This window comes from Lepidochelys kempii, chromosome 11 (genome assembly GCF_965140285.1).
Source record: "Lepidochelys kempii isolate rLepKem1 chromosome 11, rLepKem1.hap1, whole genome shotgun sequence".
NCBI classification, from domain to species: domain Eukaryota; kingdom Metazoa; phylum Chordata; order Testudines; family Cheloniidae; genus Lepidochelys; species Lepidochelys kempii.
Window position 1 is genome coordinate 40789718 of NC_136390.1, and position 27780 is coordinate 40817497.

A 27780-nucleotide genomic window follows, 5' to 3' on the forward strand; every position below is an offset into this window, starting at 1 on the left:
CATTATTATATACATTATTATGCATTATTATAGCGGTCAAAGTTAATTGGCTATCATACCAAATTTTCATCCTCCTTTATACTGGGACAGGACCAAATAAGAAGTACTGAAGTTTGTGTTGGCTGCTAGATGTCCCATAACATTTTTCTGCAGGTGGGCTAATTTCTGCAATATCATGGGCCACTTGGACAAAGAAGGAAACTGACATTTTCAAACTTGCTTCTCCCGCTCCCCGCCCCCACTCCGTAGGACATATTAAAGCAAATAAAATGAAATTTGTATAATAGACCACCTGTAGCTTGAAAGCTTGTCTCTCGCAACCAGAAGTTGGTCTAATAAAAAATATTACCTCCTCCACCATGTCTCACCTGTTTGAGACTATCCCAATGTAATTCTAAAAGTTTTTAGTGCATCTCTGCTCCACCTTATAAACAATCGATATTTGTTGGTACTGGGAGAGGTTTTCATGTAACTACATTTTTGAATGTTCATTATTAGTTAGTTCTGGTAATAAGAAAATGTGAAATTGTTTTTCATCTCACCATTGATATGGCTAATAGTAAACAAGTAAAAAATACCTAGACAGGATTGGCAAGAGGGGTCCAATAAATGTAACATATCAGCATTGTCCAAACTATTTTCTGGATCCAGTATAAGAGTGTTTAAATACCCCCTTCCCTGCCAAAGTATGTGTTTTGGTTTCCAGGCTACAGAAGCACATTTTTGGAGGGGGGGGGCTTCATAAGAGTAGCAGATGGATTTCTTTTTTCTTTAAAAAATATTTATAGTATCAATGACCATAAGAAAATATGTAACTATATTATGAGGACCTTGGTGAAATATATTTTTAAAAATCTGCCTGAATGGCATTTCAAGCAGACTCAATTGCTCATACACCCAAAATAATCTAGCACCCAAAATAATTCCACCACAGCAGTGTTGTCATAGGGGTTTGGCAAAAGGTTTAGGAGAAAAAATACAAGCCAATTCAAACCAGTCATGTACAGAACTGACTTGACTAAACTGAACATGTCAGCTTCAGATCCAGTAGATTCTAATCACAAGCCGTCATCGTGTTGTAAGAACATTTGGATCACAAGGATACTTGCATTTTGATGAAAGACCTAGAAAAACCCATGCTATGGAAGCACAGGCATCATCACTCCTGATTCAGGGCTGTTTGGTCTTTGTAGCTAAAACTTGGCCTGCCCCTGCTTTTCAGAAAATACATACTAACGGCCAAGAATACATACTACTGTCCTATGCCGTTACTGATTTTTGTAGGGTTTTTAAAAACTGTACGTTAGGAAAAGAAAATGAATGCAGGATGCAGTAACAAAAGTCAACCGCAAACAAAGTAAGAATCACCGCTGACACTCTTTACCCTTCCAGGATGGTATGTAATTTACAAAACATCCCTGCAGCTGTTTTGCAATGCGATTTGCATGAGATAAAATGACAGACTGTTTATTAACAGTGATAGATTAGGAGTAAGGTAATCTCAGATCTCTTCAGCTATTATGGAGGTTTGAGGCTACAGTGCCCTGAAGACAGTTTAGAGAAGACTTCGGTCTATGTAGAGTTTGGGTGTGTGTGTGCTTTGCAACAGGGACTAAAAGACCCAGTACAGATAAGCATTAGCTGGGATAGGCTCTAAATCCTGGACGGTTGCAGAGGTTACTTATAGTAGTAACCGGGCTGGAAGAGCCTCGTGGTGCTGTTCGGGGGCTGGGGGATTGGCAGGGCCAGAAAGGCAGGGCAGGGCTAGGAGAGGCTGAGGGCTGCAGGGCCGGGGCCCGGCGTGGCTGGGGAGGCGGGGCTCGCCTCTCTTCGTCACTTAGTGCAAAGCCTGGGAGTCTCAGGAGAACAACGGGCTCATTCAGCGTGTGGCAGCGAGGGGAGCGCCAGGCGCAGTCTGGGGAAGGGCGCAGCGCAGGAGCAGGTCTCCGCTCCCCCCTCGGTCCCCGGCCGGAGCCGTGAGAGCAGATGGCCCTCGGGAAGACGCTCCTCTACCTGTCCCTCTTCCCCTGCCTCGCCTCCGCCTTCAACCTGGACACCGACAATGTGATCCTGCGGAAAGGGGAGCCGGGCAGCCTGTTCGGCTTCTCCCTGGCCATGCACTGGCAGCTGCAGCCGCAGGACAGGAGGCTGTAAGTGCTTCCCCCCCCCCCCCGCCCCCATTCCCTCGGCCCCGGGAACTTCCCCCTTCCCCTCCGCACGAAAACTTTCCCGCTGGAGCGCGGCGCGGGGCCCCCTGCCCCTCCCCGGGCAGGCTCCTGGACCAGCGGGAAGAAAGGAGCCAAGGGCGCTGCCGAGCCCTGGCCCGCTGCTGGCTGCGCCCAGCCCCGGCCGGGAGCCGCTCTCCGCCGCCTGGGGGGGTCCCTGGGGCGGGCGGGGGACCCTGGCATCTGTCCGGGGCGACCGGGCCGGTTTCAAACTCCCGGGCTGAGCTGTGTGGAGCTGCGGGCTGGGCGCGGGCCGGGGTGTGTGTTTCACAGGCGAGCCCTGCAGGTGGGAGCGGGTTAGCGGCGCTGCAGCGTGTCCCCTCCCTCCCGTCCTCCTTCCGTCCTGGGCGCTTGGTTTCAGGGGTGTGTTGGCCGAAGCCCGCGGTTACTAATGCAGCTGGGGCGCGCCCGGGCAGCAGCACTGGTTGGGGTTTGGGTAGCTGGCGGCGCCGCTGCGGGAGGGACGGGACTCCGCGTGTTAGGAGTTCTCCGCAAGGTGCGTGCGGCTCTTTGGGTGCGGACTTGCACGGGCTTCTCACTGCAGGGCACGGAAAAGAGACTTTTCCCCCCCAAGGGCGGAACAGCCACCTGTTAGGAAAAGTTGTGTAGATGAGGGCACCAGATGCTTTTCAGAGCAGGGGAAACCGTGTGGCCGCCGACAGGACCTACTGTATATTCGCACTGGTTTAACTCAAAATGTCTGAGCTGAGCTGGATTGTTTAAAAGCCAAGGGGCAAACCAAAATCTCTGTACTGGTGTGCACTCGTGCAGCAGTCAAGGGCGAGCTCCGTCATAAATGTCTAGTTGAAAACCTCACACTTTTTTCATGTCATAATGATTTAAAACTAAAGAGGTTTCTTCGGGGGAACAGCAATACTGCAGAGAGACGTGTTTTCCACCAGGCTCACACTGACCTTGCCTTCTTGGTCACTGCGAACAAAGAATTCCGAAGGGGCGTATGACAACAAAAGGACCTTGCCCCCCAAAGGACTTCAGTGTTCTTAAATCAAGCCAGAAGCAGTGGCTTCAGAATGAAGCGCTCAGGAAAGCAAGTGTACTCCTGTTTAGGGAAAAGCAGACTGAAGCAAATGAAGAAACTGATGCATATTAGCAAAAAGAAAAGGAGTATCCGATGAAGTGAGCTGTAGCTCAGGAAAGCTTATGCTCAAATAAATTGGTTAGGCTCTAAGGTGCCACAAGTACTCCTTTTCTTTTTGCGAATACAGACTAACACGGCTGCTACTCTGAAACCTGTTTATTATAACTGTACTGATGAGCTGTACTCTTGCTGCATAATCACAAAATGCTGATCTGTGCTATTTCTCTCTCTTTGCTGATGTAGGAATTAATCTAGACATTGTCCTGAGATGAAGTAGGATGTTTCTGATAAAATGTGAATTGAATTTTTGAGTTAAAATAATCTTCCTATGTTCTGGCTGACTTACATGATGACTGGATCAAAAGCAATCCAAGTGATGATATGTGTGTATTTCTGCAATAGAATCACTGGTGTTCAAGACTGAACCTGCTTCACACTACAGATGTGAGCTCCTTCTGGAAGGGCTGGGCAAATAAATCAGGTGTTTCCAACATAATCATGATAATAAAGGCCTTGTTCATGGAAGACCCGGAGCAAAATAAAATGTTCCTTTATATGGCTTCAGGGAGAGCCATGGAAGTAACTGAATGCAGAAGTATTTGGTCCTGTGTGAAATTGGTCCAATAAAAGATATTACTTCACCCACCTGGTCTCTATAAATCTGAACACATTTACAGATTTTACTGTATATGTTATCTATGGGAGATATCATACTATGTGAGGATTTATGAAAGACCAAAACTAATATTTTATTTTAATTCAAAAAGAAGAGCATGGAGTCCATAGTGCATAAGAGAAGAAGTGAAGCCAGCAAGAAAGTTACCTGATAACCTTACTTAAAACTTCCAGGGCCACTTTCTGCCCTGACTTGCGCCATATACAATTTCATTGATTTCAGGGAGGTTGCATGGGTTTAAATCCAGAGCTATAAGAATTCCATAGTTATTGAGGACACAAAGTTCTCCAATGCTAAAGAATGAAAATCTAAACCCAAAAAATTGCCTTTTAGAATCATACATCATGGTCCTATGTAACAGCTTATGCATGTGATTCTTGAAAGCTTGTCTCATCTTAATTCTTTTATTGAGAAAAAGTATCTTAAGTTTATTAGAGCTCCATGGTACTGTCAATGCTGCTAGTAAGTGTATCAGAATGTGTAGGGACAATTGCAGTCATTCATGGGTCACTAATAATCCTTTGGAAGGCAGTCACGGTACTCTGAGTCTGTGAAATTTAGCTAAAAAGAAAAGGAGTACTTGTGGCACCTTAGAGACTAACAAATTTATTTGAGCATAAGCTTTCGTGAGCTACAGCTCTCTTCATAGGATGCATTCAGTGGAAAATACAGTGGGGAGATTTATATACATAGAGAACATGAAACAATGTTTATGTATCTGAAACAATTTATGTGTATAAATCTCCCCACTGTATTTTCCACTGAATGCATCCGATGAAATGAGCTGTAGCTCATGAAAGCTTATGCTCAAATAAATTTGTTAGTCTCTAAGGTGCCACAAGTACTTCTTTTTGCGAATACAGACTAACTACAGACGGACTACATGGCTGCTACTCTGAAACCTGAAATTTAACTGAAACTTCTTAAAGATTATTAGCATGAAATTGCCTTCTCCGTACTGAGAGCAATCCAAATCTGTGGGTGGAGAAAACTCATAGATTCTTTCAACTTTGACATGGCTTTCTGGATCTAAACTTTCATGGAAAGGAAAAAACCAAAATTCTAAAAAGACAAACCAAACTACAGTAGCTACATTCAGAGGCTGCTAGGTACTTTGGGTATGTAAAGACACATTGACCACTTTTTTCTTTCAATCTGACTCTCCCAAAAGTAGAATAAGGAAGGATGGTCCAGTGATTAGAGTACTAGCCTGGAACTCCGGAAGCCTGGGTTCTGTTCCCTGCTTAGCTACAGATTTCTTGTGTGACCATGAGAAAATCTGTTAAAATGAGAATATAGCACTTCCCTACCTCACAGGGCTGTTGTGAGGCTAAATAGGTGAAAGATTTTGTGGGGCAGTAATGGAGACCAGATTAGGATAGATAGAAACCCTTACAAGATGATGGTGATATTGCCTTCCAGAGGTTTTACATTTTTTAAACTGTCTGGGGCAGGAAAAGTGTTTTGTCTATTGGTCAAATCCTGAACTCCTTATTCAGGTCCAATTTCTGATGTAACCGATTATGTAACTGACATCAGAATCTGAACCTGTTTTTACTCAGCCCTTACTTAGACAAAAATCTAATTGAAGATGATGGAGGTTGTGCTGGGGGAAAAAAAAGGGAGAAATTCTAAATGAGAACTTCCAGACTTGATCTTATGTTTGCAAAATTAATTGCACTCATTTTCATAATTCCTATTTGGAATGCCTACTGGGTACTGATCCTAGTGGAAGCTATGCCAAACATGACTAGTTATAGGCAGGACAAGCTGTGTCTACTGTCCAGGTATTCCAGGGAGGTAGGCCAACCAGTGGGAGAGGAGTTGACAGAAATTGAGCCCATATGTTGGTTAAAAATGATTCTTTTCACTGTCACAGCTGAGAATAAGGCTGTGGTGAGAGGGAAGTGATGGTGGAATACCTGTGAATCCCCAGCTATATTTCTCCTTTTCAGCATGTTTTCCAGCTCTTTTGTAAAGATTGTTTTATATGCAGCCATGACCCCTTTTGGCATGGGCCCTCATTCTAAACTGAAAAACCTTTATAAAATCAAAACTGAATACATTTGTCTCATGCCATGTAACTGGATCTTTAGCAAAAAACAAAACAAAAAAAAACCCAACAAAAAACAAATAAACCACAAACAACCCAACAACAACCAAGCAGCAAATAAAGAAGGCTCAGACACCATCATTTGAATCTAGGAATATATTACCCATTTCAGCCTGTGAATGATGAAGAGGGTGATAAAAGCAAACTAAATTTAATTAAAGGCAACCACAGTTATCTCTGTTACATTTCCTTAATCTCTTCCTCCTCTTGCCCCTTATCTGATGAGGTTTTTAAGATAGGTAGATGATTTTCATTTCCCTACTGGTAGTGTTTGAGTCAGTGAGAATTGTTAAAATCATCAGTAGGATGAGGGCTGGAGAAGTCTGAAGAAGTGTAACTCAGATAAAGGGCTAACAGCAGTTGCCTTTAATAAAGCACAGCGTTTGCTTTTGATCATCCTTTTCCTCATTCACGGGATGCAATGGATAATATATTCCTAGAGTCAAATGATAATTTAAACAAATATTTATAATTATAAAACGAGGAATTTATATGTACGTCATAATGATATTTGTAGATAGAGTAAAATGTCACAATTCATGTTGACTGCCATGGAGTTACTTTTGATTTAGTTCTTTGCCAAGTCACAGAGATTGAAAGAATATCAGCCTGAATGTTGTGAATTAGACTGCTAATCATATGAGCATTTAAGTCTGTGTGTACCTTTATGTGCATGAGTAGCCCCAGTGAAATTAGTATTTTGAATAGATTTAAAGGGATAGTATTTTGTCAAGGCAAGACAGGAGGAGGAGATGGCAGAAGTCAAGATTCAAGATGTTGAGGACCTAGATGAAGGTTTAGCTGTCTGGATGGAGAGCAAAGTCCAGATCTCTGAAATCAATGGGGGTTAGGAACCTAACTCACTTAGGCACCTTTTTAAATACCACTACCAATTTGAGGTCATGTGTCCACCATGGGTACTACAGCGGCATAGCTATGGCACTGTAGCTATGCTGCTGTAACCCAACAGTACAGACTCAGTCTATACTGATAGAAATGGTTTTTCTGTCAGTGTTGAGTGACGGTAGGTAGGTAGCTCCATGGATTTTTCACACTGAGTGCTGTAACTATGTCAAAATAAGTTTTAAATCAGGCCCCAGTCTTTAGACACATAAATACTTTTGTTAATCTGGCTCTTCCTGCCTATATCACTTTGGAACATATGACTTAAGATCCCTGGTCATGTCAGTGGTTTTGAAAATTTTGCCCTTAGAGTAGACTCTATGCTCTCTTGATTCTCCTACTGCTCTGACTGTTCTTCCAGTGTCTTTGGTGGGTGATCCATTTTCTCTGATCCTTTGAGATTTTGTCCTTGTGCCCATAGATGCCGACTCTGTGGGTGCTCCAGGTGGGGGAAAAAATGAGTGGGTGCTTAGCAGCCAAGCTACCTCTCCCACCCACCCACCACGATCAGCTGTTCCACAGTGTACAGAAGGTGCTGGGAGGAGCTTATAGCATCTTGAGAGCCTCAAGGCAAAAGGGAGGCTAAATTATGTCAAAAGATTGAGGAGGATAACACTGCAACAATGTATTTCTGCAAACACATGCACCTACTGTACTATGAATTGTAGGACTTGTCATTTTACAGTGGAGAATGTTTAAACAATGTAAAATTGGAATCTTGGAATAAGCAACCCATTCATGATCTCAATGAAGCTATTCCCTGCAGTCCGTTTCTCAGGCCTAGTCTACACTACACTTAGAAAGTTTTACAATGTAGTTCTACTGGTAAGGGGTTTGATTTTTTTTTTCCCTGACATAATTATGCTGGTAAAAGCCCTAGTGTAGATGCAGTTATATCAGATTAAGGTGCTTTATACATCTATAGTTTATTTTGCTTTGCTGAATTGGAATAAGATGAGCAGGTATGAACACTCTTATGCGGGTAAAACTGCATCTACACTGGAGGGATACATCTACACTTCAACTGTGTAAGTAAAGTTAAAGCAGAAAAACTTTTAAAAGTGTAGGCAAGGCCTCAGACTGTACCCACTCTAACTAAGCAAGAGAACAGGGTGACATATTTCTTTAGCACAATGTCTTTTAAAACACCATTGTTAAATATTAGGACCAAACAAAAGAACAATTCATTGCTTTGTTCCTTTGACTTCAGGGGGAGTTTTGCCTAAGGAAGGACTGTAGGATTTCGCCCAGTGTGCATAATGATGATAAATAGCCTCAAATTCAGTCTCCAACTTTCAAAAAATAAGTTAGACCAGCAGCTGCAATTAAAGGTTGTGAAACTTTTTTTTAATTATTGGAAGATGCGCACAGCCAATCACTCTGCTTGGTTTAATAGATTTTCATCTTTAAGTATGTTGAGGCTGAGGGCCAAATACAGTCCTAATGTGAACCCATGCCATTTCATTTTCTTTGATGGAGTTTCAGTAGCTTATATGGGGGTTGAATCTGGCCTTACTCTTGAAAAGAGGATATGTGCAGATGGCAGTGATGATGAGCTAAGAAGCAGTATGGGTTGATAACCTCTATCTTTCTGATTTTCAAAAAGTCTCAGGCAGCTCAATTAGAAATCCTTGGAAGCTCTATTAGTCTCTCATTAGGTTGGAACAATAACACTGTGTTTGGAACAATAACTAACAGCATCTGGTGAAGTGAGCTGTAGCTCACGAAAGCTTATGTTCTAATAAATTTGTTAGTTTCTAAGGTGCCACAAGTACTCCTTTTCTTTTAACGGTGTTCTGCAAGCTGAGATATTACTGTGTGCAGAAAACATGGATGTGGCAGCCTTTGCAAGAACATCTCTCTAATATAACTAGGCTTGGAAGGATTAGATTTTTATTAGTGAATATCGATAAACGTCGATTTCACCGCATACACCAAATCAACACACAATTTTTCCATTGATGGTAATTGAAATGTACAGATAGGCAAAGTGGAAAAAAAATGTTGCTTGAGAACTAATTTGAGTTTGATTTAAGGATATTTAATTTGCATATTTTGACACGGGATGTCGACAATTTGTATTTTAACAGTTATAAAGCTTTACATGTTTGAATCTCTGCGTCACTGTCATTGACCTCCTCTGCAATTTCCTACAACTGGGAGAATTTAAACAGATAACAAAACAAGTCAATATTTATTTTTAAGATTTAGCTGTTAAAATGATAAACATTGAATTCAGCCAAGCCTAAATATAACTTGTTCTTTTTACCAAAATTGCTTTAAGTTCCTACCCTTCCCTTTTATTGCACTCACCCTTTCTGAAAGGGGTGAATTTGTGATTATAGTCCAGTATTCAAGACAGTTTTTATTGCATAATATTACAGTATATAAATCAACCTTCTGAACATCATATATGGCTAGCTTAGTCAATTCTGATGTGATCAGAGTACCGTATTGTCTCAGAAATAGGAAAGGAATCAGATCTAAAAACTAACCTTGCATACTCCCAGACTGAAGGTGAGGGTAGGCCAGTGCAAACAGAACAAAAATTGTACGTAGTCAGTGCAAACAAGGGCAGACCTTCAATTGGGGAAAGAGGGAGAAAGCAGTTGTCCTTGTTCAGTTTAAATTAATATTGGAATATACGGGTTGAGGACAGAAGGAAAAGAATTCTTTTGTCAAGTGTTCATGCTGTCCTTGAGCAAAGGTAGTGAGTTATAAAAATCATTGAACTTAAATCCAGTCCAAGAACTATGCATAAAAGTTATTGGAAAAAGAAAGGGCTGAACAGTAACACAGCTGTTCTGCTCCTTTCTTCCAGACTAGGCTGATGTAGACATGCACAGACAGATGGGCAGACCTCTGCCATGTAATCAGACACATACAACACAATCATGCCGCCTACTTAAACTGTAAACCTCGTGTCTTCAGTGAAGCTATTGACGAATCATTCTTTTGTCCAAAAGGGTCATAATACTTAACACATCCATTTTAATAATAAGTAAAACATCTGTTACCTTCCAGACTGAGAATGCGAGATGTCAGTGGGATGGGGTAAAGTTTATCTGAAGACCATGACTGTTACCAGCAAAAGTCTGAGGAGGGAAGAACTGAAGAAGAGTCTGTCCCTCAGCCCTCATTGTTCAAATGAAAACTGAAACCAAAGGGGTGATGTCGGCTGTGGCATACTTGCTATTTGTGTGTGTTGCTCCAACTCCAGTCTGTACAGAAATGACTCCTGGAGCTAAGAATTGAGGCTCTGTGTAGAATCAGAACGCTGAAAGCGTCAGCTGGCAAATAGCTTCCCAAGCACCAGTTGCAGCATTAATCTCATGGACTGGCACACGAAGATTTGTATCGCTTTTTAGAGTGAAACTGTGACCCAGTCAGCTGAAGAAGGGAAGAAAGAGAGAGCATGTGTGTGTCAAGATGAAGAGGTGTAAGAAAGTGCCTTCAGAAGCATGTCTTGTGCATAAAACAGGGCCCACAATGCTGTGTGAGGTGGTGTTTCAAAAGAGCAGAATTGGGACAAACATGCCATTTAGATTTTCATTTGCACAGTAGCATTTGAAAGAGCATTGTGTGGTCTAATAGTCTAGAGACAGGAGTCTTAAAACTTCCTTTTTATATCTAGAGAAATCTTCCTTTCACAATTTCAGTTCCCCTCTCGTAAGTATGCTGAGGAAGAAGCTTTTAGACTGGTCTCTGCAGAGGGAATAACAGTGAATTGGGGGTTGGAATGAAGACACAGATTGGTGGTGGTGGAAAAAAAGTGGCTGGTATGTAGCAGTAACCTTGGAGATTGCAGGAATTTCCACATTGTTGCAATTGCATGTCAGGTTTTTGTTAGGAAGAATTAGTCCTTTTCCATGCTTTAATATTTTTTTAAAACAATTTAACTATTATGGTTAGTAGGGATTTTTTTTTTTTGTATTGAAATTAAATAGGTGCAACCACTAGTGTGGATGGAGTTATATTGATTGATATTAAGGTGGCCTTATATCAGTACAGCTTTTCCCCCTTTGCTATAGGAATAAGCTATATATACCTTTATTTAGATGTATCTGCACCTACTCTTGGGAGGGTAAGTGGTACAGTTTTTGTATGCAGACAAGCCCTAATTCACCCCTTTCTTCCAATCATGATGCCCAGGCAGAAAAAAGTCTCTTTCCTTGCATGGAAGGTATGAGAAACAGTCTAAGTTTTAAATAACTATGTCAGTAGAAGCTTCAGATAAAGTTGGTTGGATCTGGCTCATTTGATGGACTGAATTTGTAATAGGTTGGACCACTGTAAATTTGCATAATGGGGTTATCAAAGTGGGGAAAAAAGTCATATTATCTAAAGTTTGTTAGAAACCTGTTTTGGTAATAAACAGTCTTAAAAAAACAACCGGTATAGGATCTTTCATCTGATGATCTCAAAGCAAGTTGCAATAGTGGGTGTTAATTCATTTTAGAGAGAGGGAAAATGTGGGAAAGTGAGATTAAGTGATTTGCACAAAATTTTTGTCATAGAAATAGCTGAGCAGTGCTGCATGCTGCATGCAATGTATATGTTTTTAAAATACAACTAACCTTGATTTTTAAATAATGCAGATAACTTGCCATTCAGAAACAGGGCAGGTAGGCTGACTTCCCACAAATGGTATTCCACATGGGGCTAATTACAGAGGAGATTGGTTTCCAGATCTAATTTATTGCTGTCTGGTTTCTCCATCTCGCAAAATAAAACAACAGTTCCCAAATCAGTATATTGATTAGATGCCTGGTGTTTTTATAGACGTAAATCTTTCATCAGCCACAGTGTGTGCCAGTCCAATTTTTTTTTTGTTAAACTAGGCAAAGCTTCACTCCAAACGTGACTGTCATTCTTTGCAAAACTGTTATCTGGCAAATTGCTCATAGAAATAGCCAGATCCAATGTAGAATAACTGTTGTTAAAATCCATTCTGTGGCACTGTGTGGTGGTTTTTTTTTACATTTCAAAATCAAGTTGGAACTGGAGAAAACATCTCTATCCCAGGACTGGTAGAAACAACGTGGTTTGGGAAGGTGAGATGGAAAGGAATAAAACTAGGCTAAAAGAAAAGCGGCTAGTAGGTCGATGAACTCTATAAAAACAAGCAAACGAAAATGATCCACACCAAATGGACAGATTGCGTTTAACTTTTTAACTGAAATATATGTTGATATAAAGTTACCATCTTATGGTCGTATGCTTGCTAAGACTTGGGGTATTAAGATGCAAATATACTTAGGGACATTTTGAAAGAAACAAGTTGTACAAAATTCATGAGTAATGCATATATTTATTTCTAAGAAATGAAAAAATTGCAATTAGTTTCAGAAATACACAAGCAAGCTGCTATACAGTAAATAGCCACATAAGAATCCAGCCTAGAAAAAAGAAAGATTTGTTTAAAGCGGTATCTTAGTGGATTGTATCTGTTACTTTTAAATGACTGTTCTCTTTAACCTTTATCACCCCTAAAAAGTTTATAAAAACTTAAAAATAATGGAGCCTCAGGTATCTTAACTTATGTGTTGTGCTCAGAGCCCTTCTGCACCTTTAGCATAGGATGTGTGGTACTTGTGATAAGATGGAACATTCCCTTGTATCTAAGAAATGAGAGCAATATGTGCCCAGTACTTCTTAGAGGGTGCATACAGGTATTCTTGCTTTGCAAACAAGAGTCCAGTTGAGCCATTTTATTTTAATGAGCAACTCAGAAGTATTCTGTTGTAAAATATATGGAAAGAGACTATACTGTACAACGCTCAGGAATCTTAGGAAAACCTTAAAGCAGTGGTTCTCAAATTGTGGTTCATAAAGCACTTTGCTGATGTGGTCTATGTAGAGCTGGCTCGGTGCATGATGTTGGCTCGCTTCCTCGTTTCCAACTGCTAAATCACAGCTAAAAATACATTTTCCTAATATTACTTTCCCATGTAAGCAATTGGTGTAGTTTCTATAGGGATATTATGATTGGGAAGGGTGGAGGTCCCCAGGATCAAGAATGAGAGATGCTCCATAAGGTGCTCTCTCTGGTTGTAATACACACCATGGAAAAGTGCCTTAGAAGCCCTGTTTTAGTATACTGTACAGAACCTGCAGTCTGTATTTTACAGTCAGTAATAAGCTCCTCAGCAACATCTAAGATCAGGGGAGCGGCAACTAGGGATGCTGGGGGTGTGGAAGCATCCCCTGGCTTGAAGTGGTTTCCATCATATACAGGGTTTACAGTTTTGTTCAATGGCTTTCAGTATTCCCACTATAAAAATTGTTCCAACGCCACTGTCTAACCTATGCTTGTACACTTCTTTATGCTCGTGCATCCTTCTCCCAAGGGAATGAGGAATCTTGGAGATACCCGTATATACCAAGACAGAGTAAGCATGCACCACCTTTTCTATAACTTCATCTGCTAACTCGAGTCTAAAGAACATTCTACACTGCATGGGACTTGAGTGCCAAATGGACAATAACTGTGTAAATAGCTGAACTGCTGATGAAGAGTTGGGACTTGATTTTTATCAAAAATGCTGAGCTCCTACAGAGTTTTGGGTGCTCAATTCTTCTGAAAATCAGGTCCACAAGGTACATCTTGTAAATGCACAGCAAAACAAAACCGAAAGCAGCTTCTGAATGTCTCCTCACGCTTACAAAGCAGTGTGCTTCAAAGTAAGCGATGTTTGCATAAGCACAGGTTGAAGTTCAAAAGAAAATGCGTGTTTATTCAGGGCACACCCAAACTAGGCAACCAGGTGTTGCTGATCACAAGTCTGTTGTTGACATGTCTGAAGCTTTCTTGGTTCAGTGTTCATAGCTGTTTATTTTTTACCATTCTTGATAAAGGACCACTGTTATAACTTTATTTCCCTGTTCTACCATACATGGTGCTAAAGTTTTGTAACCATTAAACCTACTGGCTGCATCTCTGGCCTTTGCTTTCTACAGAGAAACATGATGAAAACTGCTCACTGTTCTCCCACTTATAAACTTCTCCATATTCACTTGGTGTGAGCCTTAGTTTCTGTTTATGGGAGCCAGGTCCTAGGTGAAGGTGACATAATGCAGTCATTTGAAGCTGTCAGAAATAAATCCTTTTTTCATACATACCAGAGAATAATATTGGATGGATTCTGAGCACAGAGGATAACTGCATAAGCCTAAGTTGCATTTTCATCTACACAAATTGTACTTGGTGAGACTGAGACTTTTGTTGATTGTGACTGTGATGTCTCCAGAACAGTGATTAGCAATCAATGTTTTTTCTTTTCACATATTTTTTTTTCCCTGCAACATGTAGCAGGGAAACATTAGCTATTGTCAGCTGAGCTCCAACTGAGTTCTAATAACTAGAAATGGGAGAACTCATATGGCCTAACTTTCAGTCTACAACAATATCAGGGTCTCAAAAGTTGTATTTGAGCTCCAGCGTTGTTTGCCTCATGTTCTGTTTATATCAGACTGAAAAGGAAAAAGCATGGGAAAAAACCGTGTGTGTGTAAATGATTTTAACTTCAGAGGCTTAAGCTCTCAATCTTCAGTTAGTTTTGTGAACAAATAAGTTGTTCTGAGACCTTGAAAAACCTTGAACTCCATCCAGTTTGTCCGTTCCTACTCACCGTAAAATATAATACCATATGGCAGTTTTCCCCTGTCCAGTCCACATGTGGAGAAAGAGGGAGATCTGTATCTCTTTATGAATATCTCATGAATTTCAGTTTACCTCCTTGATATTACTCTGTACGTATGTATGGAGTTAAACTAAAGAGGCTGTTTGGGTGTTCTGAATAAACATGCAACTCCTTTTGAACTATGGTCTCTATTACTATAAAACATTATAAAAGATTGGTCCTCTTCCAAGTGAGGTGACTATCTGCGTTTTCAGTTTATTTGAATAAACTGAAATCTTTTTGCATGACTTATCTAATTGCACATTTCCTTTTTGATTAGGCTCGGGATTTAAGGAAAAGTTTTTACTGCAGTAGAAAGAAGAAAATTTTCTTATTAAAACTCTATAAACTTATTATTTGAATTTTTGATAGTAACCCTTTTTGTCCTGTAATCTGCAGTTAACTGAGGGCCATGATGGTTTTAACACTGGAGTCATGTTGTTGACTTGTGTGTATGTTGTCTTGACGTTGGCAACTATATATAGTGTTGCCAATAAGCTATTCAGAAGGGACTATTTGCTGCAGAGTTAACAATTATAAGGGGCACAAACTGCCAATATTTGAGAAAAGTCATAGAAGTAGCATCTATAGGACTGAAGGGGTGTTTCTGTTGTCGTAAATCAACACCTTTTGAGAAAAGTAGCTAGGTTGATGGAAAAAGTCTTCCATCAAGTTGTTTCTACAGTGGTTCAGTCAACCTAACTACACTGCACAAGGCTGAAATTTTTCACACCCCTGCGTGATGTAGCTAAGTCAACCTCAGTTTTAGCTGTAAACCGGGCCTAAGTCACAGTCTGACAGCAGTGTGGACGCTCACCCATGTTTGGCCAAAGAGTGCTATCAAAGCCTGTAATGAGAAATTCACCTGGACAATGCCAACAGCATATGGTTTTAGAACTGAGATTTATCTTCCCAGCTACTAAGATTTGCTTCACAGAGACTCTAAAACCCAGAACTGTGAATGTATTTGGGGAGTTGGGTAAGGGGTTAAATCAATAGAGAAAAATCAAGAGTTCATTTTCGTAGTGAATGTGTGTAGAATGGGTGATCAGAACATAACTAATAAAGCTTTCTATGAACATGAGAATATAATATACCCAGCAACTAGACATCTAAAGCTTTTTCAAGTTGCTTTTGGGAAAGCAGTGCAAACCAGCCTTTTCCATATTCTAATTACTGCCCTTCTGGGTACACGCTTCAGAAAAGCAGTACGGTAGATTATGTACATGGGTGTTGCCTTTTATTTTATGAGGCTCTTAGTTGAAAGAGAGATGCCTTTTGTAGAGTGTATGAAGAAAAGCTGATGCAAAAATAAGAGCTATAACCAACAGGTTCAGACTTTTCAGGATAACTTAGCTAATAGAAAGTGAGTCTAGTTACAGCATGTTTCTGGCAGATAGGAAATATGGAGCTTGTGAAATCATGGTAATTAGAAAAATGAAGTGCAATCGCAGGTCAAACCTAATCACTAGCTTCTCTTTGACAAGCTTCTGTTGACTTCATTTCAGTGGGATTGCTTGCAGAGTCACCTACTGGCACATATTCCAGTGCGTCCTTTAAGCTACCTACTAAGACTACTGTGATGGGAATCTCTGCTGCTCTGGATCCCTAGTATGTTTCAAGCTCCTGGAGCCTGAATGGAGTCAAGCCACTGCCCTAATCTAGGGGTCTGAAGGCACACTCTCAGGGCACAGACCTTCCGTCTGGCATCCATCTCTGAGTTTTGGAACCCACTGGCTGGCTGCTCTAAGTGCCCTCCAGACTTCCAAGTACTTAAACACATTCTCTCCCAGAACTCCACCGAAAAGGTGTGAAAAAGTTTAACTCTCCCAGTACTACCAGTTCTTGTGTTTTGAATGTTTTGGTTCTAGAAATGTCTCCTCCATCTCCTCTTTCTCATTTGGTGGTCTGTAATAGATCCCTACTATCCTTACCCCTTTTATCTTTACCCAGAGGCTTTCAACTGGTCTGCATCTCACCTCCTTCTGGACATCAGAACAAGTATGTAGATTCTTGATGTAAAATGCAGCAATCTCCTCTCTTTTCCCTGCCGCTGGTCCTTCTTGAACAACGGCTAGCCGGCTCCAAAGTTAGACAAAAAGAACTGCACATAGGAAATGGAAAAATGCATTTTAAAAGGAACTTTTGAACCAAACAAATCATCTTTGTAGTTTACCAGAAAAATATAGTTTGTGCCAAAATACTGTATCTGCCGGGTCCCTGCTGGGCTCCTGCCGGGGGGCACTTACCTTGGGCAGCTCCCGGTTGGCGGCGCAGTGGGTCTAAGGCAGGCTCCCTGTCTGCCCTGACCTCACTCAGGCACATCGGCACCTCCTCCCACCCCCCAACTCTGCCAGCCAGTAGTGCACCACGTGGCCACCCCTCTCCCGGAAGGGGCCAACACGCCTCTACAGCCCTTGGTGAGGGGCATGTGGCTCCGCATGCGGCCCCTCTCTGCAGATACTGCCCCTGCAGCTCCCATTTGCCACAGCTCCCATGTTCCCGGCCAATGGGAGCTGTGGGGGCAGTGCTTTCAGGCAGGAGCAGTGCATGGTTTCCCCCCCCCCCCCGGCCATGAGGATGCTGGCTGCTTCTGGGAATTGCAGGGGCCGTGGCAGGCTTGGGGCCTTAGGGGCAGGCAACCCCGTTGTGCTGCTGCAGCGGAGATCGCGATCAGCTGGGAGACCAGGATCGACAGGTCAATTGCGATCTACGGGTTGGTGACCACTGCTGTAGATGTAATGGATTTCTGGGTACCCAGGACTGAGAGTCACCTTGTTTCCCTCTTGCTTTCTGTGTGAGGGAGACTTGCTTGTGCTTAACTGGGTGTCAGTTCTGTGACACCACCGTCAAGCACTCTCTTCTGTGCAATGCTGGCCCTTATTTAGCCAGGCATAACAATCGGTGCACCCCAGTCCCTGAGTCCCTTTGAAGCACTCCCCTTTGGTGTCTAGCCTTTGAAGTGTATCTCAAGATAAGATAAGGTTCTCTTCCCTGATGACTTCCCTATAACTGTTGACTTCATATGTAAATATGTATCTGGGGTATTCGCTCACAATGCTGAATTTACATGCCAACAGGCAGGTGAATCAACATCCGTTGTCTCCTAGGAAACATGTTCCCCACCTCTCCTGTAATACAGAATGTAATAACGTATCTTTAGTATACATACATAACTTCTTATCTAGTATTTGTATATGCCTTTCATAAACTATGTTAATGACTGTTGTAACCCTGGCTTTCATTTAAGACCTCACATGACATTCTTTGGTGAACGCGAATGAATGTACATACCAGAATCAGGATATTCTTGTAACCTTCTGGCCATTTGGCATTGAGGGGTTTTTGGATCAGAGTGAAGATCTGCAAAAGAACCTTAAAATCTATATGTGATAGGCTCTTTAAATGAACATGAAGGTGGAGCATTTGTTTTTCAGATTAATTTATTTGGGCACAGAACCATTGGGGTTGACCCTTCCTATACACCAGAACAGAGCCTAGTTTTGCTTTGTAGTTACTTACCCTGCCCCTTCTGGTGCTTTCCATCTCTTCTCCCATTCCCTATGATACAATCTGCTCTTTAGGGAGAGCTGTACTAGTTACATGAAAACCATAATCCTTCAAACATCAGAACTTTAGAAAACAGGTTAGTGATGTGTCTGGGAAACATCTTTACACTGATAATTTGAAAATACACCAATGGAGTCATAGAATCATTGTACTGGAGAGGACCTTGAGGGGTCTTCTAGTACAGTCCCCTGTACTCTAGGATTTCACATATTAATGACCTAAACATACCCATTGGTACAAACTGTAAATGGTGTTTATCCTTGTAGAAAGAGTCACAAAGTGCTTCTGTGCTAACATAATCACCTGTTGGATTTTTGGGAGATCTTGGGTGTTGAGGGGAGAAGGAGGGCTGATCTCTTGATGATATGCCATATAACTCATGTGCATGTTAACAGGAATTACGCAAGTATACAGAGAGAAGAATAGACCCCACTAGGTATTTAGGCAGTGACCTGTACTGTTTGTTTTTCATCACTTCTGAGAGTTGAATCCAATCATAAAGCAGAGATGGTGTCTGTGACACTAGAATTTCAAATAAAACTTCTCTTTTATATTGACAAGCTTGTTTTAGCAATGTGTGGGGAGAGCTGTCTACCTTCATTTTTAAAAAGCCAACAACAGTCAAGACATTTATAGGGACAGGGCTCACTTGGAGATGCCTGTAATGACTTGTCTCAGAATGGGTTGGAACAGTGCTTTTACATGTACAGGGCCAATCCTGTTCCTACTGAGGTCAATACAAATCTTTCATTAACGTCTAGCACAATCTGCTCTGACTGTACACAGAATGTTTCCCACTTGACTTTCTCCCTGTGATCTCTTCATGCTTATGGGCTGTTCCCATCTTCTAAATGCCATGTTCATAAATGCCTTCAACATAGAATTATTTACAAGTGTTGCAAGAATGGAATTGCCCTTGCTTATGTTGAGAAAGAGGTTTGAACTTGGGATCTTCACTGCTAAAAGCATGAGCATCTACTGCTTGAGCTCAAGGACTAGATTCCTTAATTGGCAGCATTGGCAGCCACAAAAACTTAAGGGGACAAAGACTCAGTCTCCTGCTGAAGGTTATCCAGATGCCTTAGTCAGGATCAGGGTCATATTGTGCTGTGGTAGAAATTGTCTCTGCCCAGAAAAGCTTAAAATTTCATCTGATATGAAACCAGTGAGTGTGGCAAACAAAAGGAGTGTATTGCTGGGGGGGGGGGGAAAGAGTGGGTAACACAAGTAGGATTAAACTCTGGTTTGTAAATTACCAGTCGTCCTTAGAGCTCTTCTTTCTGGTCAATATAATTAAACTCTTTGAAAACCAAGGGTTAGGAGTGTGGGAGAAAAAGCATTCAGAAGAGAATCACTCTCCTCCATAGCAGTCTGTAGAGTGACAGTTCAGCCACTACAGCACTTGTCTTCATCACTTTCCTAATTTCGTGTTCCTTGTGTTTATGCTGCAATTTTTTTGAAAAGGACAGTGGTGCGCAATATCTTACACTGTTCCCAGTAATAGCAACCTTAAATTAGACACTTGTGGTGGATGAAGGTAACCAAATTTTAAACTGCTGATACCTGTGACTACTTTATTCAGCCTATTTGTAGATACAGGTAATTTGTTACCCAGAAAACACTTTCAATAATGTCTTGTGGACAATAATGTCTTCTAACCCTATCATTCTATGGCTACTCCAGTCTGCATAATGGTGATGAGGCTGGGATCATTAACATAATCCTGTCACTTTAAAAGAGAGCATGGCAAATATAGGGTGTGTGAACAGGATTTTCTTTCTAGTATGTTAATTGGATGTTGTCCCTTTCAGTTTTTCATCCAGTTTGGTGTTTGGTCTAAAGTTGATATAATGAATCACTGAAATTATTTTTCTTATAGAAATATGTTTACAAAATGTTATTGTCTCTTGTAAAGTATTGAGACATGAACAGGATAAAGACATTCACTAGAGATGGGAAAGCATCCAGTAAAGTTTGGTCAAGTGATGAAGTGGTGAGGGCTATGAACAAATAAACTTTTAAAATAATCTCTTTGATACGTGGTTTTCATCTTAACTGCAGGTCCCGCTTCACAAATGATGGATATGTTTACATGAAAAAAATAGGGGGGGAAATTGAGATAGTTTTGAGTTGCCACTACTCCCACTTCTATTTTTGTTACCACAGTTTTCATTAAAGTTTAAAGGATTCTGCAAGCATATAATGCTGCAGTTCTCTCTGTCACTTGTTAAGTTTCTCAAGTGTTACTGATGAAAGCAGAAAGGAATTTAAATTAAAACAGTCTTCTGGTTAGTATTACATATAGACTGTAAAACTGGAAATCTATTGCTGGTTTGTTTGATTTGCTTGATATTGCAGTAGTTTATAATTTTTTAAGCACTTCATTGGACTAGATTTGATGAAACTACGTTGCTTCCATTTATCTATTTGAAATTCAGACTCTTTTCAGTGAACAGTGGTCAGCAACAGTTGGCAAATTTGGACATCAGATCCACCTAATAGTGTCTGGATGGCCAATTCCCACCTCCTCTCCCTTATTAGAAATGTTTATATACTGGAAGTTTTCGTTTTAAAAAAATCATGGGGCAGATCCTGCTTTAGCTGAAATCAACAGGAATTTTGCTGTTTTTGGTGGGGGCGAGGGGGTAGTATAGTTCCCCATATACTTTTGGAAAAACAAGTAAGTTTTGTCTCCATAATTCTGTCTGTATAGAATGATTATTAGTGTTGTACAGCATTACTCTGTAAAGTACTTTTAACTATAATGAGCCATGGCTTTCAGCACCCACAAACAACACAGTGGTTGGCAGGGATTGAATCTGGGACCTAAGCACCAAGAAATAGGTCTCTTTCAATTGAGCTAAAATGATACCTTGGTAGCGGGATTTAGTTAAATAGGTGTTCTTTCATGCAGACCTGGAGTTAAAACTTTGCTCCTCCAGTGCCGTAGCCTTAAAACATGCATGTTCTCTTCAGATTTGGACATTAGTGTTGGGAGAGTGATGGAGCAAATCCATATATTGCAAGCCAGCTGATGATCACTGTTTGAGGTTGGAGGAGGGAACTACCTTAGTCATGACCAAAGGCACCAAGCTCAAAAAAGTAGTTGAATTATCACTTTAACGAATGGCACTGTCACAGGGTCTCTGCCCTACCTGTGTGTGACACAGTCACTCTGTTCCGCTGGTTGGGAAAATGAAGGAGGTCTGGTGACTGTGGTTGGGGAGTGGTGAGGTTAAGTAGGCTGATTAGGCCTGGATTAGATAAAACAGAGGCCTGTGGAGAGCCAGAGGGAGGAGGCCTGTGGAGAAGGCAGAGCTCTTCTTGCTGATCAGTATAATTAAACTCCTTTGAGAACCACGCAGTGGGATTGTGGAAGAAAAAAGGATTCAGAAGAGGATCACTCTCCTCCATAGCGGTCTGTAGAGTGAGGGCGAGAAGGCCAAACTCTAAGCAAGAAGTCCTGGGAGTTACTGCTGGGAGAGCAGACCGATAGGGAGGAGAGGCTGGGGCAAAAGAATCTTCTTGGTTTGAATTCCATTTGTTTTATGCCCCTTTATTGGCGGGACTTAATTAATTGGACCCCAGAAGGGAAATCTTGTTCATAGTATCTTGGAGTGTCTGGTATGGAGTGAGATGCTCTTTGGAGAGGGGGGAAAAAGGAGGCAGGCTGCTGCAGAGCCACCCTAGTCCATGAAAGTGGAGCTATGGAGGTGGCAGCCTGGCCACAAGCACAGAAGTAATAATTCCCTTAATTAATCTTAATTTGGAAAACTCAAATTCTTAATTACTGGGCTATGATTAGTTAAGGGAGAATAGCAGCCTTGTATTCAGCTAGGAGGTAACAGTTCAGCTTTATTTAGCATAAAGCCAACTATGTCCAGTGGCGGAGTGATCCTTAACAGAAGTTTTGCCAAGGGTGAAATAGTAAGACTACTATTAGTAGTTCATTTAATTACCTTGCAATTTCACTGGCTAACAGAGAATGCCACCGGTAGTATAATACACACTTAAACCAAATTAATGTAGAAATGTAGACTAATGCAACATTGAGTCTGATTCTGCAACACTCTGTTAATGTACTTATTTGCATTCATGGTCCCTTTGAGGTTATTTGCCAGTAATCAGCCCTAAGTCTGCACAATTGAAATTGTAAAAAGTTAAGGTTCTGACAGCAGTGCTAACTTGCTATACATCTTCTATATTTTATGGCTTACATTTTATGACATAGTATCAGAGAGGTAGCTGTGTTAGTCTGGATCTGTAAAAGCGGCAAAGAGTCCTGTGGCACCTTATAGATTAACAGACGTATTGGAGCATAAGATTTCGTGGGTGAAGAAGTGAGTATTCACCCACAAAAGTTTATGCTCCAATACGTCTGTTAGTCTATAAGGTGCCACAGGACTCTTTGCCGATTTTATGACACAAATGGTAATATATTAAGCTGCACATAAAGTAGAAAAATTGGTTACAGAACCTGAACCTTTGAGTCTCTGGTGAGCACCCACATGTTGCTCCTGTTGACTCAACTTTCAAAATCAGACTATATTTATAAAGGTGTCTAAATATGGATCTAGAGGCTGACTTTAGGTACTTGTGTTTGAAAGTTTCAGTCATATCCATTATGCAGTAAGGGAGAGCTTGCATTAAATAGGCAAATCATCCTCGGAAAAATTCAAGAACTCACTTAAACTCCATTTTCACAGTAAGCATTTTGTTTTTAATCTTTATTGTTTCCCCTGCCAATATAAGCATCTTTTAAAAAAAAATCCTCTTTTGTTCTGGTTCCTTGGGAGGAAGGCGTTTTGATCACCAGCGAAAGAGCTAAAATAGACTCCAGAATGCACACAGCTGCAGAAACAATTATATTTCTCAACATAAGCTCACATTTATTTTTTGTTTCAGTTCCTTTCATTACAATTTTTTTAGAATAAGTAACAGTCCAATTACTACTCAAATGTAAAAAAGAGATTATCAATCTGTAATGATACTCATGTTCATCCATCAGAACTTATCCAGGCAACATACAATCTGATTCATTTGGACTGCCTCAACCAGGATGAAACTCACCCTGGTGCATAAGGCCCAGCATCACTAGCTTTGTGCACATCTCATCATTAACCAGAGATTGAGCTTTACTTTGTGACAGTAGTTCAGTAATTTCTGTTATGGACTTCTGCTATTTAAGAATGATATGCAGGGTGAGTAGAGTGCATTGTTCATGCATTGGGATGCTTGACTTGCACCTTTACAGTAAGTTTTGATTGATTGAACTAAAGATTAATTGAACATTATTAGGAATGAAAGAAATTAAAATGCAAAGTTCTCAGCATGTTTACAATGACCTGTGCTGCAGTGCCTGAAACTGTCTTACGGCCCACCCTGGTGTGCTCTACAGGGCAGACCTGTAGTGCTGCAGCATAGATTAGTTCCACCATGTTTTAATACCTTTCTGGGCACTACTTGAAAATGCATTCTAGAATGCACCAATCTAATTTAAACCCGTTTCACTAGAGCCTGTTCATGACGTGCATGATTGTTGAACTGTCTTGTGCATCTGATAAAATTTAAGATTTGTAGCACCATTCAGCAGTAATTTATGTAAGATGATTGAAGATTTTTCTTGGTTCATGAACCTGGTACAGTAATAGTCTCGAAGGACAAACAGCAGCTGCCTAGGCAAAAACCATCTGAAAAATATTTAGACTTTTGGGGACTACGCTAGTGCAGCCACAAGCTGATAGTACTTAGATATTGGATTTTTTTAAAAAAGGTAACCTGGAAAATCAAATAAAGGTATGCTCTCTTTTTTGCTCCTTTATGATGAGTAAAGAAGGCCTGAAATAATTTTAATAGAGCTGGGAATTTTGTATTGATTTTTTTTTCCGCAGAAAATGCAGGTTCTGAAAAACTGAAATCTTGCAAACTTTTCCCATTAGGAAAATCTAAACAAAATATTTTGTTTCAGGTTGAACTGAATAGAAGCATTTTAGTTTGAACCAATTAAAACATTTTGTTATGGGTCAGTTAAACATTAATATATGTGTGCGTGCGTTGCCATGTTGCCTCATGGGAGTTCTAGTTTGGGTGCCACGTGCCCTCATTTTTTTTTCTGTGGGCTGAGCTTCCGGGCAGGACTAGACCTTCCATGATTCACCATGATCTGGCCTCTTCTTGACTTGATATGATGCATTGTGGGAATGGCATGAGCAAAGTAACTCATGGGAAATGTAGTCTGGCTGGGAAGCCCAGCCTATGGAGGAGAACAGGGCCACAAGGCACTTGAACTACAGCAGGTTGCAGCACATTATACCACAGCAGGTCAGGAGGACGCAGATTAACGTTGAGTTGAGACAAGATTAAGCATTTTAATTCCAGAATGTCAAAATGTTTAGTTTTGATCAGAAATGTCAAAATGAAACATTTAGAAACAGATTTTTGGAACTTAATTCTGTGAAAAATTTCATTTCAATTTTTCATCCTGATTTGGGATGAAATTTTTTTTCCAAATACTGTAACAGAATTTTACATTGGATGTAAATTCTGATTTTCTATCAGCTCTAGGTTTTTAAATTTTCAGGGTTTTTCAGGGTCACCTTCTGTACTACTGTTGAAGGTTAACTAGCCATAAAGAATCCAACTTGATTCTCAGATCACAGGCTGAATTTGCTTGAATGGCAATTAGGGAATTTTGTAAACTGAGCATATTTGTTATGAAATCATTAGATGATTGGAGAACCTCACAATGCCATGATTACACAGTCAGTTTTCATAGAACCACCATGCTTTGAGAGAGAGACTTTTTAAATGATCTACTTAAAAAAACAATTAGAAAAATTGTCATGGTGTAACTATGCCATCCTCCTTCAATAGTTTACAAATCAGATCTCTACTGACATATCAAAATAGCATCCCCTGATTCTACTCTTTTTACTTCTTTCAAGTTCCTCAAAATATATAGATTTCTATTTCTCTCTCAACAGATTGCTGGTTGGAGCACCTCGGGAGAAAGCCTTTCCATCCCAGCAAGCCAACAGAACTGGAGGGTTGTATAGCTGTGACATTACATCCCCAGAGACGCTTTGCACACGTGTCTTCTTTGATGAGAACGGTAGGCTCTTCCATATTTTTCTTTGGAGTGAAGCAATTGTCTGTTTTTGCTTATCAGATGTAAGCCTCAATGGTCTTTCCCACTGAATATAGCATCTTTCTTTTTCTTAAAATCAGTGATCACAAGGAACACTTATTCTTATCCTCTTTAAATGTTTTTACAGCTTTTCTTATTTAGTTTTTGAGTGAAAACAAGTCTTAGCTTAATTGCTAAAGCAATATTGATGTTGAATCCAGATGTTTTGCTTATGATCATGTTTTTCAGTAAGTGTAAGTTATATCTTAATTTAAAAAAAACAACAAAACCAAATCCTTTTTCACTGATATAACTAATCCTCATCAATTAAGGCTTTGTTGTATGGGTAAAGTGTATAGACAGTGCCACCTACAGGCTCTTTCAGGTACAGTATGGAGTTGTTAACAAATATTGAATTAAAATTAACAAGGAGTCCTTGTGGCACCTTAGAGACTAACAAATTTATTTGGGCACAAGCTTTCGTGGGCTATGACCCACTTCATCAGATGCATGGAGTGGAAAATACAGTAGGTAGGTATAAATATACAGCACATGAAAAGATGGGAGTGCTCCCATCTTTTCATGTGCTGTATATTTATACCTACCTACTGTATTTTCCACTCCATGCATCTGATGAAGTGGGTCATAGTCCCATCTTTTCATGTGCTGTATATTTATACCTACCTACTGTATTTTCCACTCCATGCATCTGATGAAGTGGGTCATAGTCCACAAAAGCTTGTCAAATAAATTTGTTAGTCTCTAAGGTGCCACAAGGACTCCTTGCTGTTTTTGCTGATACAGGCTAACACAGCTACCCCTCTGAAACCTGAATTACAATTGTATGTTTATAATCAAAGCACAATATGCTCTGACAGGAGTTAACCATAGTGTGTAAAATTGTGTTGTGATGATGCAGCTGATCCAGCAACTGAGAGTAAAGAAGACCAGTGGATGGGTGTAACTGTCCAAAGTCAGGGGCCAGGAGGAAAAGTGGTGGTAAGTCTATAGGACTAGAATATTTATTAGTATTTGTTTAGGCTGCATGTTTTAAAGTTGTCCGCATTTCTGTACCTTTACAGAACTCTTTCTAGGTTTTGTTGCTATTAGATTCCTAAACATAAGGAATTAAAATTTTCCCTAGAAGAATGAGGCACTGCAGATAATCTGAAACTTCTGTTGATGAGAAGGACAAGCTTTTGAGCTCTACAGAAGAAGAGCTCGGTGGAGCTCAAAAGCTTGTCCCCTTTTCAACAACAGAATTTGTTCCAATAAAATATATTACCTCACCTATCTCGGCTCTCCCTTACCTCCAAAACTGTTAGTAATGCTGCTGGATGCAGTATTAACTTGCATGGAGGGAGGGGCAAATTCACTGTGTCATCAGCAGGGAACCAGTGACAGCCTGGCTTCTCCCAGAATGGCAGCATGGTTTGTGCAGAAGCAAGCATGCCCTCTGCCCTTCAGCCTATGTGAAATATTGAGTATGTGCATAGTAGTGCTGTGATCTGCAAGGTTTCCAATAACTTTACATGCAGCCACTGTGGTGGTGGTGTTTTTTCTTCCTGCCAGCATTCAGATGTTACAAGAGGATGTGACTCAACTTCTGAGTCTCTGTTGTCACTGTTCTCCCAGACATAAGTACCTGGCTTGTATGCTATTGCTGCTAGGGGAGCATGTAGCTTATAGAGAATGGCCTTCTCATTATTTGGCTTTAATGATAATTTGCAGGAAAAAATACAGAAGGCATAAAACATTTTGCTTATCTCCTGTATCTTTGTTTTTCTTGCAGACATGTGCACATCGCTATGAGAAAAGGCAATATGTAAACACAGTTCAGGAAACTCGTGATATCATTGGAAGGTGCTACCTGCTGAGTCAGGATCTCACTATTAAGGATCCTAAGGATGATGAGTCTGCTATGGATGGTGGAGAATGGAGTTTTTGTGATGGCCGACTGAGGGGCCATGAGAAATTTGGTTCATGTCAGCAAGGTGTAGCTGCTACTTTTACTAGAGACTACCATTATGTTGTATTTGGTGCACCAGGAACTTATAACTGGAAAGGTATGACCCTCTCTTTTCTCCGCTCCTAGATTTTTTAGGATTTACCCCGGTTTTGTAAATGCTAAATTATTAGCTCCATGTTACTGTCAAAAATGTCAGATTAAAAACTTGTAAGGCAGAGGTCCCCAATCTATGGGTGCGCCCTCCTTACGGGGGCACAGAGGAATGTTTGGGAGGGGGGAAGGGGACCCTTCGAGGTAAAAAATTTGGGGATCAGTGTTGTAAGGGGAAGGCTTTAAAAAATTGGAATAGCTAATGGGTGGATTACATAAGTTAACACGCTGTTGTAGGAAACTCCTACTTCACTGGTCTTAATTTTC

At 40.7% G+C, this 27780-nt stretch overlaps 1 protein-coding gene across 3 annotated transcripts in view; it reads left to right on the forward strand.

Moving 5' to 3' along the window:
- The first annotated feature begins 1858 nt into the window (after positions 1-1858).
- The window catches only part of ITGA6 (integrin subunit alpha 6), a 59678-nt gene continuing 33756 nt past the window's right edge, over positions 1859-27780 (forward strand). For 2 of the 3 annotated variants that reach the window (XM_073305848.1, XM_073305850.1), the window contains exons 1-4: positions 1860-2150; positions 25252-25379; positions 26314-26393; positions 27187-27460. In XM_073305848.1, the coding sequence (XP_073161949.1) occupies positions 1987-2150; positions 25252-25379; positions 26314-26393; positions 27187-27460 (646 nt within the window). In that variant the 5' untranslated portion in view covers positions 1860-1986. Of the gene's footprint in view, positions 2151-25251; positions 25380-26313; positions 26394-27186; positions 27461-27780 lie in introns of all 3 variants that reach the window. The other variant, XM_073305851.1, reaches the window with a different exon arrangement.